At 36.8% G+C, this 14,547-nt stretch overlaps 1 protein-coding gene across 2 annotated transcripts in view; it reads right to left on the reverse strand.

The window, feature by feature from the left end:
• The window catches only part of FANCM (FA complementation group M), a 63,364-nt gene extending 49,057 nt beyond the window's left edge, over positions 1-14,307 (reverse strand). For both annotated transcript variants that reach the window (XM_032871195.1, XM_032871196.1), the window contains exons 1-6: positions 13,501-14,307; positions 12,755-12,927; positions 9,830-9,907; positions 8,162-8,320; positions 2,273-2,404; positions 55-187 (exon numbers count right to left, since the gene is read on the reverse strand). In XM_032871195.1, the coding sequence (XP_032727086.1) occupies positions 55-187; positions 2,273-2,404; positions 8,162-8,320; positions 9,830-9,907; positions 12,755-12,927; positions 13,501-14,017 (1,192 nt within the window). In that variant the 5' untranslated portion in view covers positions 14,018-14,307. The remainder of the gene's footprint in view (positions 1-54; positions 188-2,272; positions 2,405-8,161; positions 8,321-9,829; positions 9,908-12,754; positions 12,928-13,500) is intronic.
• Between the last annotated feature and the right edge of the window lie 240 nt (positions 14,308-14,547).

Consider the following 14,547-nt stretch of genomic DNA (forward strand, 5'->3'; position numbering starts at 1 on the left):
TTAACCAAAATAATAATATGTCATTACTCCCTTAAATAATTTCATATAATTTACCTTTAGTTCCATCCATAATTCCACAAAGGAAGAAATATAATGATCTCATTCCCATTTGCTGCAATAATTCATAACCATGATATAAACTAATACAAATAGCAAACTCTCCCTCAATTATGCCTTGTTGTATTCCCTAGGAAAAAAAAAAGCACATATCGAATTTAACCAGAGGAAGAACTAAAGATACATGTTCTGTGTGAAACTTATCACTCTACTGAAGGTCTACCTACTGAATGTCGTAGGACATAGTGCCAGTGTATTTTCCATATAAAATTTGTCCCTCTTTATTTTTTCTTTAACTCAATACAAAATTTACATTTTAAAGAGAATAAGTGATGGAGAGAAATAACTTGTCATATATTTTTTCTCTTTCTAGGTAAATTATTAGCAGTATATATAGATTCCTTTTTTCTTTCAAAACTATTTAACAAGTACCTACTACATATCAAGCACAGAGACAGATAATTGGGATACAATGGAAAATAAGTCACATGATGGCCTATGCTCATAAATGTTACTGGCACCAGAACAAAATTTAATTAGACAGTTTAACACTAACACTTAACATCAATAACATTTGACACTGTCCTAGGACCAGACACTGTTCTAAGCACATTACTTACACAAATTCACTTAATCCTAATACCTGGGAGGTAGGTTCTATGGTTTTGCCCATTATATACACAAGAAAGCTGTAAAGCCAGTATTTGAACCCATGAAATCTGGCTCAGGGTCCTTGTGCTTTTAACCACTACTCTCAAGGAAATGCCTAGTCTTTTTTTTTTTTTTTAAGATTTTATTTATTTATCAAACAGAGAGAGACATAGTGAGAGAGGGAACACAAGCAGGGGCAGAGGAAGAGGGAGAAGCAGGTTTCCCGCTAAGCAGGGAGCTGGATGGAGGGCTGGATCTCAGGACCCTGGGATCATGACCTGAGCCGAAGGTAGATACTTAACAACTGAGCCACCCAGGCGCCCCTACATATTCCTTTTATGAGAGCATAACAGCAAGTATAACTATATGATAGGATAATTTTTATTTTTATTTATTTATTTATTTTAATATTTTATTTATTTGACAGAGATCACAAGTAGGCAGAGAGGCAGAGAGAGAGGAGGAAGCGGGCTCCCCGATGTGCAGAGAGCCCGATGTGGGGCTCGATCCCAGGACCCCGGGATCATGACCTGAGCTGAAGGCAGAGGCTTTAACCCACTGAGCCACTCAGGCGCTCTATGATAGGATAATTTTTAAAAGAGACCACTGAGAATAAGTTTTAATTATTTTCCTTTATTAAAGATAAAGACTATATTATTCTCTACCTTACATCTTTAGTAGCATTTAATTTCAGTAATAGTTATTTTAAATGTCTGCAGGGTAGTGATAAATGCCCTAAAACGGCACCGCAATTACCTAAACCACCTCTCTGCAAAATACAAACTCTCATCAGTAAGATCAAGATCAGAAGGTTTATATTTAATACCTAAAATTTCAATGAACCTTTAATGACTAGCAGAAATTACAATACTTTATTAAAGTTTAGTATAATATACTCTAATTTTACAGAAAAGGTTCCTTTAGTGGTTCCCTAGATACTACAAGATAAAGTCTACATTTCTCGGTGTAACATTTAAAGCTACTCTTATGTGCTTACAGCCTAGATTAACTATCATATCTGACTTTCTTAATCTTTTACCTCAGCTACATTGGCTTGTTCACGGACTCCTTCATACCTTCATTCAATTGCCTCTGTTCTTTTGCAAATGCATTATCTCTCAGTTCAAAGAATGACTGAGTGCTTTTTGGCTTGTGAGCATCTCTTCTGACTTTGGACCTACCTTGATGGGTTTGTTCCTATCCATCTATTGTTTTTTTTCCTAGGAAGATTGGAAATAAGAAGCTTACTATGATGCTTCCTCCAGCCTCTAGTATCAAGAGTTAAGACTAGTTATAAAAGTTAGTTATATTCTACCCCCCTCATGGCACTAACAGAAATGAACTAAAATACCAAGTCTTTATTAAAAGTTAGAAGATAAAATTATCTTAATTCAAAGCATTAAAGCATATTTTTGCTAGACTTTTTCATGCTTTTTATAAACTATATAGATAATATCTGAATTCTTGATGAGCTAATATATATCCAAAAAATCATTATTTACATTTTATCTTGGGTCTAAACAAAAACTTAACCTCTCTTCAAAATTAATTTAAATATACCTACCACAATATTTGGAGATGGGTTTTTCCTAAATTGATCTCTTGCCAAAATTATCTGGTATTTTGTTAGATTGGGGATATCCCTTCTCATCAAAACATTCCTCTGAATCAAAGAACTGGCAAATGCCTCCAAAACCTGCAAATTTCAGTGAAATTTAGTTTAAGCTTAAAGTCCTTTTTCAAATACATTTTCTCACATATTAAAATAGAAGTTACATATTGAGTAAAGTTTGTCTTAAAATAATTTTTTTTAAAGATTTTATTTGACAGAGAGAGACTGCAAGAGAGAGAGAACACAAGCAGGGGGAGTGAGAGAGGGAGAAGCAGGCTTTCCACTGAGCAGAGAGCCTGATTCGGGGCTCGATCCCAGGACCCTGGGATTATGACCCAAGCCAAAGGCAGGTGCCTAATGACTGAGCCACCGAGGTACCACTTAAAATAAATTTTTAAGTAAACACACAAAATAACAACAAAACTTAAAAGTACTTAACATTTATCCCCAGATTATATCTATATGAAGAGTCAGCACAAGCAACTATTGGCTCCAACTATAATTCAAGAACATATGTGCTTATCTGTGTATTTCTTAACTCCCCTCCCTTCCTAACCTACACATGCTGTAATCTAAGCACAATGAATAAAGGACCTTTGATTTCTCAATGCTGCATCTTCAATATGAAGAACAAAGTCTAGCATAAATGTTTGTAGTCTTGCTGATTAAATCAAAATTTCTTGAGTACATTCAATTTGATTTGTTGATTCATTCTTTCAAGAAATATTTATTAAGCATCTACTATATGTCACACATTGTTCCAAAGGCTAGAAATTTGTAGCTGAGACAAATGAAGTTGCTACTTTCATAAAGTTTATATCCAATGAAGGGAAGCAAAGAATAATGAGTGAATAAAGAGAGCTTCTATTACAATAAATGCATTTAAGAACCCAAAACACAGAAATACTATAGAGTTTTGAAGGGAAATGGAGTCACTATTAAGTAAGGTAAACAAAGATGGTCTCTCTAGAGAGGTAATATTTGAGTTGACGTCTGAATGATGACGAGTTCTGAGGACAGAGCATATCAGGCATTGGAAAGAGCAGACAAAAAGTCCTAATGCAGGATGAGCTTGATGGCACAGTGAATGAAAATAGAGACCTAGGGATGAAGGCCTAGTACAGCAATGCGTAATTAACAGTTTAAATTTTTGCCTAATTCTATTTCCTAAAATAGGGCTTTTTAGTAGTTTTATTTTTCATCCCTGCCAGTTTTGCTGATCTTATCACCTACAGAACCATTCAAAAGCATCAATAAAATGAAATGCCTATCATATTTGTTTATACAAATTATAATTTTTATATCCTGATAAATGGAATGATTTTAATCATGACAAGATGTACTAGTATTAAGGAGATGATTTTTGTATCAAAATAAAAAGCTTCTGGAGATGCCTGATTAGCTCAGTCCTCAGAAGAGCATGTCACCCCCCCCATTTTTTTTTTTTAAGATTTTATTTATTTGACAGGGAGAGACAGCAAGAGAGGGAACACAAGCAGGGGGAGTGGAAAATGGAGAAACAGGCTTCCCACTGAGCAGGGAGCCCAATGCAGGGCTTAATCCCAGGACACTGGGAATATGACCTGAGCCAAAGGCAGATACTTAACGATTGAGTCACCCAGGTGCCTCAGAAGAGCATGTGATTCCTGATTTGGGGTCATGAGTTCAAGCTCCAAGTTGGGCAAAGAGTTTACTTAAAATAATTAATTAAATAAATAAAATAACCTTTTTTGAAAAAGATTTTATTTATTTGGCAGGCAGAGATCACAAGTAGGCAGAGAGGCAGGCAGAGAGAGAGAGAGAGAGAGAGAGAGAAGAAAGCAGTCTCCCTGCTGAGCAGAGAGCCCGATGTGGGGCTCGATCCCAGGACCCTGGGATCGAGACCTGAGCTGAAGGCAGAAGCTTTAACCCACTGAGCCACCTAGGCACCCCAATAAAATAAATTTTAAAAGAAAGCTCTGCATTACAATGAAAACCATCAACGAAATGAAAAACCAACCCACTGAATTAGAGAAGATATCTGCAAACAACTTATGTGATAAGGGGTTAATATCCAAAATATTTAAGAGCTTATAAAATTCAACACCAAAAAGAGATCTGATTTAAAAAATGAGCAGAGGGGTGCCTGGGTGGCTCAGTCAGTTAAGCAGCTGCCTTCGGCTCAGGTCATAATCCCAGGATCCTGGAATGGAGCCTCATGTTGGGTTCCCTGCTCAGCAGGGAGTCAGCTTCTCCCTCTCTATCTGTCCCTCCCCTAACTTGCGCACATGATCTCTCTAATAAATAAATAAATAAAATCTTTTTAAAAAAATAAATAAAAAACTAGCAGAGGACCTGAATAGACATTTTTCCAAAGATGATATTCAGATGGCCAACAGAGAAGAAAAGATGCTCAATACCACTCATCATCAGCATCAAGGAAATGCAAATCAAAACCACAATGAGATATCACCTCACACCTGTCAGAATGGCTAAAATCAAAAAGATGAGAAATAACAAGTGTTGGTGAGAATGTGGAGAAAAAGAACCCTTATATGGTGTTGCTAGGAATATAAATTGGTAAAGCAACTGTGGAAAACAGCATGCAGTTTCCTCAAAAAATTAAGGCAGAACTACTATATGACCCAATAATTTCACTACTATGTATTTACCCAAAGAAAATGAAAACACTAGTTTTAAAAGATACATGCACCCTTATGTTTATTGCATTATTTACAAGAGCCAAGATGTGGAAGCAACCCAAGTGTCCATCAGTAGTCAAACTGATAAGGAAAACGTGGTGTGTATAGGTAGATAGATATCCACAATGGAAGATTACAGTCAAAAAAGGGACAAAATCATGCCATTTGTGACAACATGGAGAGACTTAGAGGTTATTATAAGTGAAATTAGTGAGACAGAGGAAGACAAATACCATAGGATTTTACTCATATGTGAAATCTAAAAAAAAAAAAAAAACAAACAAACAATGAATAAGCAAGAAAACAAAAGGCAGAATCAGATCTATAAATACAGAGACAAAATAATGGTTCCCAGAGGGGAGGAGGTTGAGAAAATAGGTGAAGGGAAGTGGGAAATACAGGCTTCCGGTTATGGAATGAGTAAGTCCCAGGAATAAAAAGTACAGCATAAGGAATATAATCAATGATATAGTAATGTTGTATGGTAGCTACACTGTAGTGAGCATAGCATAATATATAAACTTGTCAAATCACTATGCTGTACACCTGAAACTATTTTAACATTGTGTGCCAACTATATTTAAATGAAAAAATTGTTTTTAATATTTATTTATTTGACAGAAAGAGAGACACAAGCAGTTTGGAAAGTTGGAGAGGGAGAAGCAGGCTTCCTGCCAACCAGGGAGCCCGATGTGAGACTCAATTCCAGGACCCTGGGATCGTGACCTGAGCCAAAGGCAGATGCTTAACAACTGAGCCACCCAGGCGCCCCAGATAGAAAAAAAATTTTTTTTTTTTTAAAGATTTTATTTATTTGACAGAGAGATCACAAGTAGGCAGAGAGGCAGGCAAAGAGAGAGGAAGGGAAGCAGGCTCCCTGCTGAGCAGAGAGCCCGATGCGGGGCTCGATCCCAGGACCCTGAGATCATGACCTGAGCCGAAGGCATCGGCTTAACCCACTGAGCCACCCAGGCGCCCCTAGAAAAAATTTTTAATCACAAAGGAAATGATCACGGGAAATACTTTGCCATATCTTAATAATACTTAAAATTTTGTCACAAATAATTTGAAAACAAAAATAAAGCATATTCCTATAGAACTTTTCTTTAAGAAAGACTTATTAAAGGTTAAATGATAGATGAATATTTTGGCTATCTATTCCTATATAACAAAGTACTTGAAAACATCATAAATTAAAATAACAACCATTTTATTTGCTCATGATTCTAATTCTTCAAGTAAGAATTCAAGCATGTCACTGAGAGCTCAGGCCAAGATACTGCATTAACAATGAGCATACCCAATACACAGATACTGGTTTCAAATTACCATTCTTTCCTAAAAGTAATAAGGATTCCTTGGAGAAATGGTTGATTCCATGGCTGGAACACGAGAAATACCAAATGAGCACAAAATATCTTGTGAAGACAGAAAGTTAAGAAGTGTTTAAAAAAAAAAAAATGCATGTCTAAAGGACACAAGGAACTCTAAATGGCCAAAGTTGGAGCAATCTGGGCAACAAAACTCATACTGATATCAATATTAGATTGTAGCGGATAGGAAAAAAAAAATCTATTAGTCTATACTGATAAAAGAATTAAATTAATAAATGAATTTTAATTGACAAACATAAAAAAATTGAGAGAAAGGAGAAACCGTGATTAAGCAAACATAACAATTAACTGTAGCAGGCAATAACCATCATTGCATGCTAAAATTAGAGAGCAAAGTATACTGAGAAACAGGACATTTGAACTCCCCATTGGAATTCTCTATATTATTTGGGCATATTTCCTGAAAGTCTAAAACCACTGCAAAGTAAAATGTTAAAAATAAAATAAAGTGTTAAAAATAAAAAAGAGGGGTGCCTGGATGGTTCAGTGGGTTAAGCCTCTGCCTTTGGCTCAGGTCATGATTTCATGGTCCTGGGATCAAGCCCCATATTGGGCTCTCTGCTCAGCGGGGAGCCTGCTTCTCTCTCTCTCTCTCTCTCTACCTGCCTCTCTGCCTGCTTGTGATCTCTGTTTGTCAAATAAATAAATAAATAAATAATCTTTGTTAAAAAAATGATAAGAAAAAAAAAAAAAGGATTGTCAGGGCACTGCAGGGACAACTAAACTCTGTGCTTTGATGTCTGGAGCCCTGAATGGCTGAATGTTAAGTGTAATACCTCAACTATAGCCATATGTTTACACCCTCGATTCTAGCTATCAACAGGTTCCTCCTTTCTCCTAAACACAGCTTAGCTGAGGTTCATCATGGCTTACTTGAGGTTTATCACATTCTGTGGTCAAAGTCAGTCACAGAGCCAGTCTAGATTAGAAGGAAAAGGAAATAGGAGGAGTGTCAAAGAATTTCCAGGCATCTTTAATCTGTAACAATGAAGATATGAGAACAAGATGTTCTCCTAGCATGACACTAATTATGAACTAGAGAAAAATAGTGTGTTACCTCAAATTTTTCCCATTGAAATTGATAACTGGCCAAGCAATTTCTCAAAAACTACAATATTGACACTTGGCCCAGATAATCCTTTGTTGTTGGAGGACTACTCTTGTTCATTACAGAATGTTAACCAGCATTCTTAGCCTCTACACATTAGATTTTAGTAGCAACTCTACTCTCCACCCCCTCCAGTTATGATACCCAAAAATGTGTCAAGACATTGCCCCCACCCCAAAAAAAGACATTGCCAAATGTCACCAGGTGGACAAAACTGCCCTCAGTTGAGAATCAATGCTGTATAAGAGATACAGGAGGAAAAATACTGAAAATATATTTTCTTACAAAGAAACTTCTGGTTAAATCTGGACTTGTGTTATAAGTGTGTTTTCTATGTGAAAATTCACTGAGCTGTTCACACTTAGATTTTGTACACTCCTCAATTTATATGTGTTTTATACTGCAATCAATAGGTGTACTTTTTTTAAAAAGGCTGTAATTGGCTCTAGAAATGGTCCATCATTTTGTACTTCCTCTTTAACTAATGGTAACTAACAATTAAAACGTGGTACTAACTCCAAAAATTTTAATTTCAAGTAATTTTTCAACATGCTAATTATATAAAATGATATAACTATATATTCTCACAGCCAAGTTCTACAAAATAAAATAAAGACATTATTTGTGAAAACCCTGAATAGTAATAAAAATGGCTTACCTGGATATATGCCTTTTGGATGGCTGCAAGTTCTTCACCAAGGGGAACAACTAGCTTTTCAACTCGCCTTTCATGAGAATATGGCAAAATATCTGGAGAATCCTCAGAACGAAGTTCTATCTGCCCAATTCGTAGGTTAGTAATAACCTGTTGAACAGCCTACACAAAATCAAGTATGATTATAACTACACTGCACGTTAAATTTTTTTTAGCTTAAGTTACCAACAAAAATAAAATAGTGGTAAAATTTGAAATTCATATCATTAAACTTCTTTTTGTTTTTAACTATAAGTTACATTAGAAGTAGTGCAAGAGGAAGATAAGGCTTTAAAACATCTTTCTTTCATGCAGCCCTTCCAGCCAAGAATCCAAGAAATAAGAATACTGGTAAATGTCCAACAAGTTCTTCAAACATATTTTGGACTTTTCAATGGCAGTGATATACTCCTTCCACCAACATTTAATGAAGATTCAGACAAAACAGAAGTTTTGGGGTAGCGAACTAAATCCCCAGAATCACAACCCAGATTTCCTGGTTCCCTGGCAAACACTTTTTTTCCAGTGTTTTTTTTTTTTTTTTCCTTTGTGGGAAGAACAGAGAAATCTTTTAAAATGCAGAAACTGGGAAAACATCACCTTAACCAAGTCGAGATTAACAGCAACAGTGGTAAAACAAATCAACATCATGTAGTCTCTGAACCATGCACCGAGAAAGCTACAGCATCACTTCTGGAGTATTCTTGCCAAAAATGCATAACCTCACTCCAATCATAAGAAAACATCAGACAAACCCTAACTGAGGAATATTCTACAAATAACTGGCATTTGCTCTTAAAAGCATCAATGTCATGGAAAACAAGAGAAGGCTGAGAAACTATCACAGATACGAAGGACTGAAACATGACAACTAAATGCAAGTGAGATCCTGGACCAGACCTCAGAACTGAAAAGGACAGTGGTCGGAAAACTGACAAAATTCAACTCCGGTCTATAGAGTAGTTACTAGTACTGTGCCAATGTTAACTTCCTAGTTTTGATAATTTTACTACAGTTATATGTTAACACCAGAGGAAGATGAGCAAAGGAGAGATAAGAGACTGAAATTTTTGCAAATTTTCTGGAAGTCTTAGTTCAAAATAAAACTTAAAAAAAAAACCCCAAAAAACTGAAAACTTAAACAATTTATAAAACACTTATTGGGGCACTTAGGTGGCTCAGTTGGTTAAGCGTCTGCTTTCAGTTCAGGTCATGATCTCAGGGTTCTGGAATCTAGCCCTACATTGGACTCCTCGCTCAGCAGGAAGCCTGCTTCTCCTCCCTCTGCCCCTCCCCCGCTTTGTGCTCTCACACTTTCTAATAAATAAAATCTTTAAAAATAAATGAATAAAATAAAAAACACACTATTTCAAAATTTAGTACTTTTAACAAACTACTTATGTATACTGACATCTAAAAACTACTAGTGAAAAAAATTTTTTTTCTTAATTAAAAAAATAAAAACTATTAATGTAGAAAATCTTCTCCAACCAAAGAAGAAAACAGAGGCATGTGTAAGAAATGTTATAGTCTTGATGTCAAACTAAATACTAGAATGACAAACTGATCTGGGCCCGTACAAAAGTTATTATTTTTCTTAAATGTTAAGAAATGGAAAGACATTTTACTTACCTTTATATCACTACCCGGTGTGGCACTAAGAGCCAAGATTCTAAAGTGATTTGTATATTTGACTAGTTCTCTTACAACCTTAAAAAAGAGAAAGTTATTTAATTTTATCTATCCAATACAAGATAACAGTGTTTCTGTTAAACAAGCTATTATATATGTTCCATTATCATTATTTCTTATTCAGAGTATTAATGGTCTAAGGGATGGAACTATAATATATATTTTATATATATAAATATAATACATAATCATGTATAATATAATATAATAAAATATAAAAATAGGAAAAAATACCAGTATGAAATTAGATCTAAAATGGAAAAAAAAATTGTTTAAGGAAAATACTTTTTTTTTTTTTAAAGATTTTATTTATTTATTTGACAGAGAGAGATCACAGGTAGGCAGAGAGGCAAGCAGAGAGAGGAAGGGAAGCAGGCTCCCCGCTGAGCAGACAGCCCGATGCAGGGCTCGATCCCAGGACCCTGGGACCACGACCTGAGCCGAAGGCAGAGGCTTTAACCCACTGAGCCACCCAGGCGCCCCAAGGAAAAGACTTTAAAAATCCAATTTTCCTTTTAAATTCTAACACATTTTCTCAGTGACAACAAAGCATCATTCTAGATGTTGCAATATGAATATGAATTCAACACCCACATCTATATGATTAATATCAGATATTCCACCAAATTCCTATATGATCTTCACATGAGGCCCCAATACAAGGGAAAAGGACCCTTAAGTAAACTGAATTACAGTAATAGCTCTCAAAATCCTATAGTTCTGCATTAAATATAGGAAATAGTAAAAACAGATTACCTAAAAACTGTTGTAATTTAAACCCATGTAAAGGATGAATTCAGCGAGACTCACACTGAATCTTGACCAATCTCAAAAAATATTATTTATGGAATTTCTTTTTAAAATGATATAGAACACATATTAAGATAGAACATTTTACTTACAGTCTAATTGTTCTAAGTAAAAACTGCTGCAAGACAAACCCTAATACGTTACTTTTATCCAAGTGGGATTCTCATGCATTTTGTAGAAGAGGAAACGGTGCTGTGTTTGTAACCCAGGAAGCTACATTCTTCATGGGATTGGTGTGCCTATTGGAATCTACATCTATAATATTCAAGGTACATAAACACTCAAGGCTGCCTGAAAAATTAGTGAAATCAATGCATGCCTCTACTGTACTTCATAAAAGCATAAGCCTTATAATTTAAAAAAAAAAAAGTAAGCTGCCTCAGTGGCTCAGTCAGTTGAGTGTCTGACTCTTGAACTCAGCTCAGGTCTTGATCTCAAGGTGGTGAGTTCAAGGCCCACACTGGACTCCACAACCAATGTGGAGCCTGCCTTAAAAACAAACAAACAAAAAAACTCAATGCTAAAAATGTTTTGAAAATAAATGAGTTAAAGTTGCTACATATAAACTAAATCTATAAAATAAATTCGCAGAGTTCAAATAAAAATTTTTAAATGCCACACTCAAGCAGAAACCTTAACACACTGGGTATTAATTTAACTTGGAAAGATATGAAAAGTATATACATCCATTTCCTGCCTAAAATCAAGAGACTCTTAATCTCAGGAAACAAACTGAGGGTTGCTGGGGGGAGGAGGAGAGGGATAGGGTAGCTGGCTGGATTATGGACATTGGGGAGGGTATGTGCTATGTTGAGCGCTGTGAAATGTGTAAGCCTAATGATTCACAGACCTGTATCATTGAGGCAAATAATACATTATAAGTTAAATTTAAAAAAAAAAGGCTGTGAACTAACAACGAAAAAAAAAGTCAATTTTAAGAAAGATAACTATTCTCCGCAAGATAACACAGAGATATAATACAATAAACTTAACTTAAACTTAAGTTCCTTAATCAGGGAAACTACAGATTCACAAACTGGCAGTAAAATTCACCTCTCTGGCACTAAATAAAATCAACTTTCCCTTCTATTCTTACTCTTTCCCTGTTATCACCAGCTCATAGTTTTACCTACCTACCATCTCTATGTTGATGATTTCCAAATCTGTATCTTCAGCTCAGAACGCTCCATTGAGATTCACTGCCCGCTAGGTATCTATAGCTAGATGCCTCAAAGACACTTCAAACTCAGCAATCTAAAGCTACCTTCGTTATCTTTCTACAATACCCCAAATCTTCTGTGCATCCATAAGTCTCCGTTTGTGACAAGGAGGACCAACATCCTCACAGTCTTCCAAGTCAGAAACCTGGGAAGGAGTCATCCTAAATTTCTCCTCTCCCACACTGTACACCCTGCTTTTAGCCCTCTCTCTTCTAATCTCTTTTAAATCTTAAGTATCATCCCAGGTAAATATTTAAATGAGTCTCCACCACCCATATCCCCTATGTCCTACAAAGAGCATTCAAACTGCTAGCCATAATAGGCAAGTGCCTTCATGACCTAGACCTTAAGTTCTTCTCCAGCCAATCCCACCTCTTCACCTTTATAATTCATATTTATGTAGTACATAACTAGAAGGCACTGTTAGGTATATCACACACATTATTTCATTCAATCTTGGTAACAACTCTTGACAGTTAAGTATGATTTTACCTAGCTGCCAGAGAATGACACTGCATATCTACTACCAATTTTTGAATAATTAACTTTGTTCCAAAACTCCACCCATACCCTATTTTAGATTACTGCCTCAACCATGACTAGGCTTTCATCATCTACACTTGACACTAATGTCTTGTTAGGGATTAAAAAAAAAACAAAAAACAAAAACCCAGGCAGCAGAGACACTGGTTTGAATGAATGATTTTCTTCACTGAAATAATGTGAGGTTTTTTTCATAATGATAACACAATAACTACCATCATTAATAAGTATTCACCAAAATACTCTTTAACCGTATGTTCAGAGTACAAAATACTTTTAAACGAAATATTACCTGGCAATATGCATAGTTTCCAAGAGCTTTATGAGCTTCATCGATAACTAGACACTTTATTTCAGCAGCAGGACAAGCTCCTCTAGAAAGATCATTTACCATGACTTGAGGTGTAAGAAAAAGGACTCTCTTACTGTGCCATATTTCCTTCCTGGTGAAAGCTTGAGTAGATCCTGTAAACAAAAGTGACATCCTACATTCTAAATACCAGGACTGTTACCTTTAAAATATCTATAAATAATCTGGCCTAACTTCAGAATGCAGTCCTGTTTTGGTAATCTGCCTTCAGACAAGAACAATTTAACAAATCATTGAAATGTTAAATTTTAAAGCTCTGTTGTAATCCCAGTGTTAATGCTGAGACACAAGTAGACTGTCTTTAGAGAATTCCTACAACATGGCATAATAACTGAAGAAAAGCAAATTCTTCAACTGGGAAATCTTTCTGGGGAGGAAAGTCAGAAAACCTCCTGTTCACTTCTGATGGGGTATACATACAAATCGCTTCAAAGTACTCCGACAAATCACGGAGAGTCTCTGAAAATTGAGGAGAGCAACCCTTTTTGTGAGGGCCAAACTTGCTACAAATAGATAATGCTTTAAGAGAGAGAATGGAAAATACGGATACTGTGATCTGACTATTCCTCCTGGGTTAGGAATTCCTTTAGCTCAATTTCCACCAGAGTGCGTGCTTTCCCGAGTAGCCCCCCCTCCTTAGTTTCAAATTAACCCATTTTCTAAGATACCTGTCATTTCGGCCATATGGGACTGCGGAATACCCATCACTCTGTAGCAAGCCTCGATCTGCTGTGTGACCAAAGGTTTCGTGGGGGCCATGAAGACCACCTTACCGGAAGGGAACCACCGGTAGAAATTGTACATAACCACGGCGGCAATAAAGGTCTTTCCCAACCCGGTAGGCAGACACACCAGCGTGTTGCAGAACAGAGAGGTCCGAGCAATGTGCAGCTGGTAGTCCCGCACTGGGCAATTAGTAGGGTAAATCCACAGGGAGCCCGCTGAGGTGCAGAAACCGCCATTCTCTAAACTCAGCTGCCGCTCCGCCTCATACACTGCAACCAGCAATACATCATCGTCTGACTCCCGCTGAGCCTCGGTAGCCTCTGCAGCGGGAGGAAAATGTGCCCTAGAGATGCCAGGGCTCTGAGGCCGCTCAGGTCCAGAGTTGCAACCCGGAGCTCCGGCGGACCGAGAAATGCTTGAGCCCCACGTCTGAAAAAGTGTTCTTTGCCGTCCGCTCATTAGGATGACGACCACCAAAGGCTTCTCTCAGACGCTAGCAGTTCCAACAGCTCAACCGCCACCGTTCGGATCCCCATCGGTTACCTTCGCACAAAACAGAGGAACGTGAGGGCGGGACTGCAGCCTGTTCATATAGTTGAAAATGCCGCCACTGAGTTTGCGTCGGAAATATGATTGGCCAGCTTCCCGGAAAACCTCGCGGCCTCCCGGAGACGGATGCGCACTGTTCCGGCGTTAGTCTGAATTTGGTCCGCGGTTCAGTCTCTTCACAGACTCTAAATATAAGTTCCGTTCCCAACGACTGTGTCCCGGCCTCATTGCTAAAGTGATATTGCTTAAAATGATTAAAAAAAAAAAAAAAAAAAGTAACTTTGAGATCCTAGGGACAACGGATACCCATTTTTTTGTGTGTGAATTTAACGTTATCGAGCGAATATTTCTTATTCCTTGTTGGCTGTATTTTTAAAGATGTGAAAAGCAAAAGGGTTAGGTTGAATTAAATATCTTATTTCTTTTTCCAAGCCGAAAAA

The sequence above is a fragment of the Lontra canadensis genome, unplaced genomic scaffold (assembly GCF_010015895.1).
Source record: "Lontra canadensis isolate GAN:19392208 unplaced genomic scaffold, GSC_riverotter_1.0 scaffold42, whole genome shotgun sequence".
Taxonomy (NCBI): domain Eukaryota; kingdom Metazoa; phylum Chordata; class Mammalia; order Carnivora; family Mustelidae; genus Lontra; species Lontra canadensis.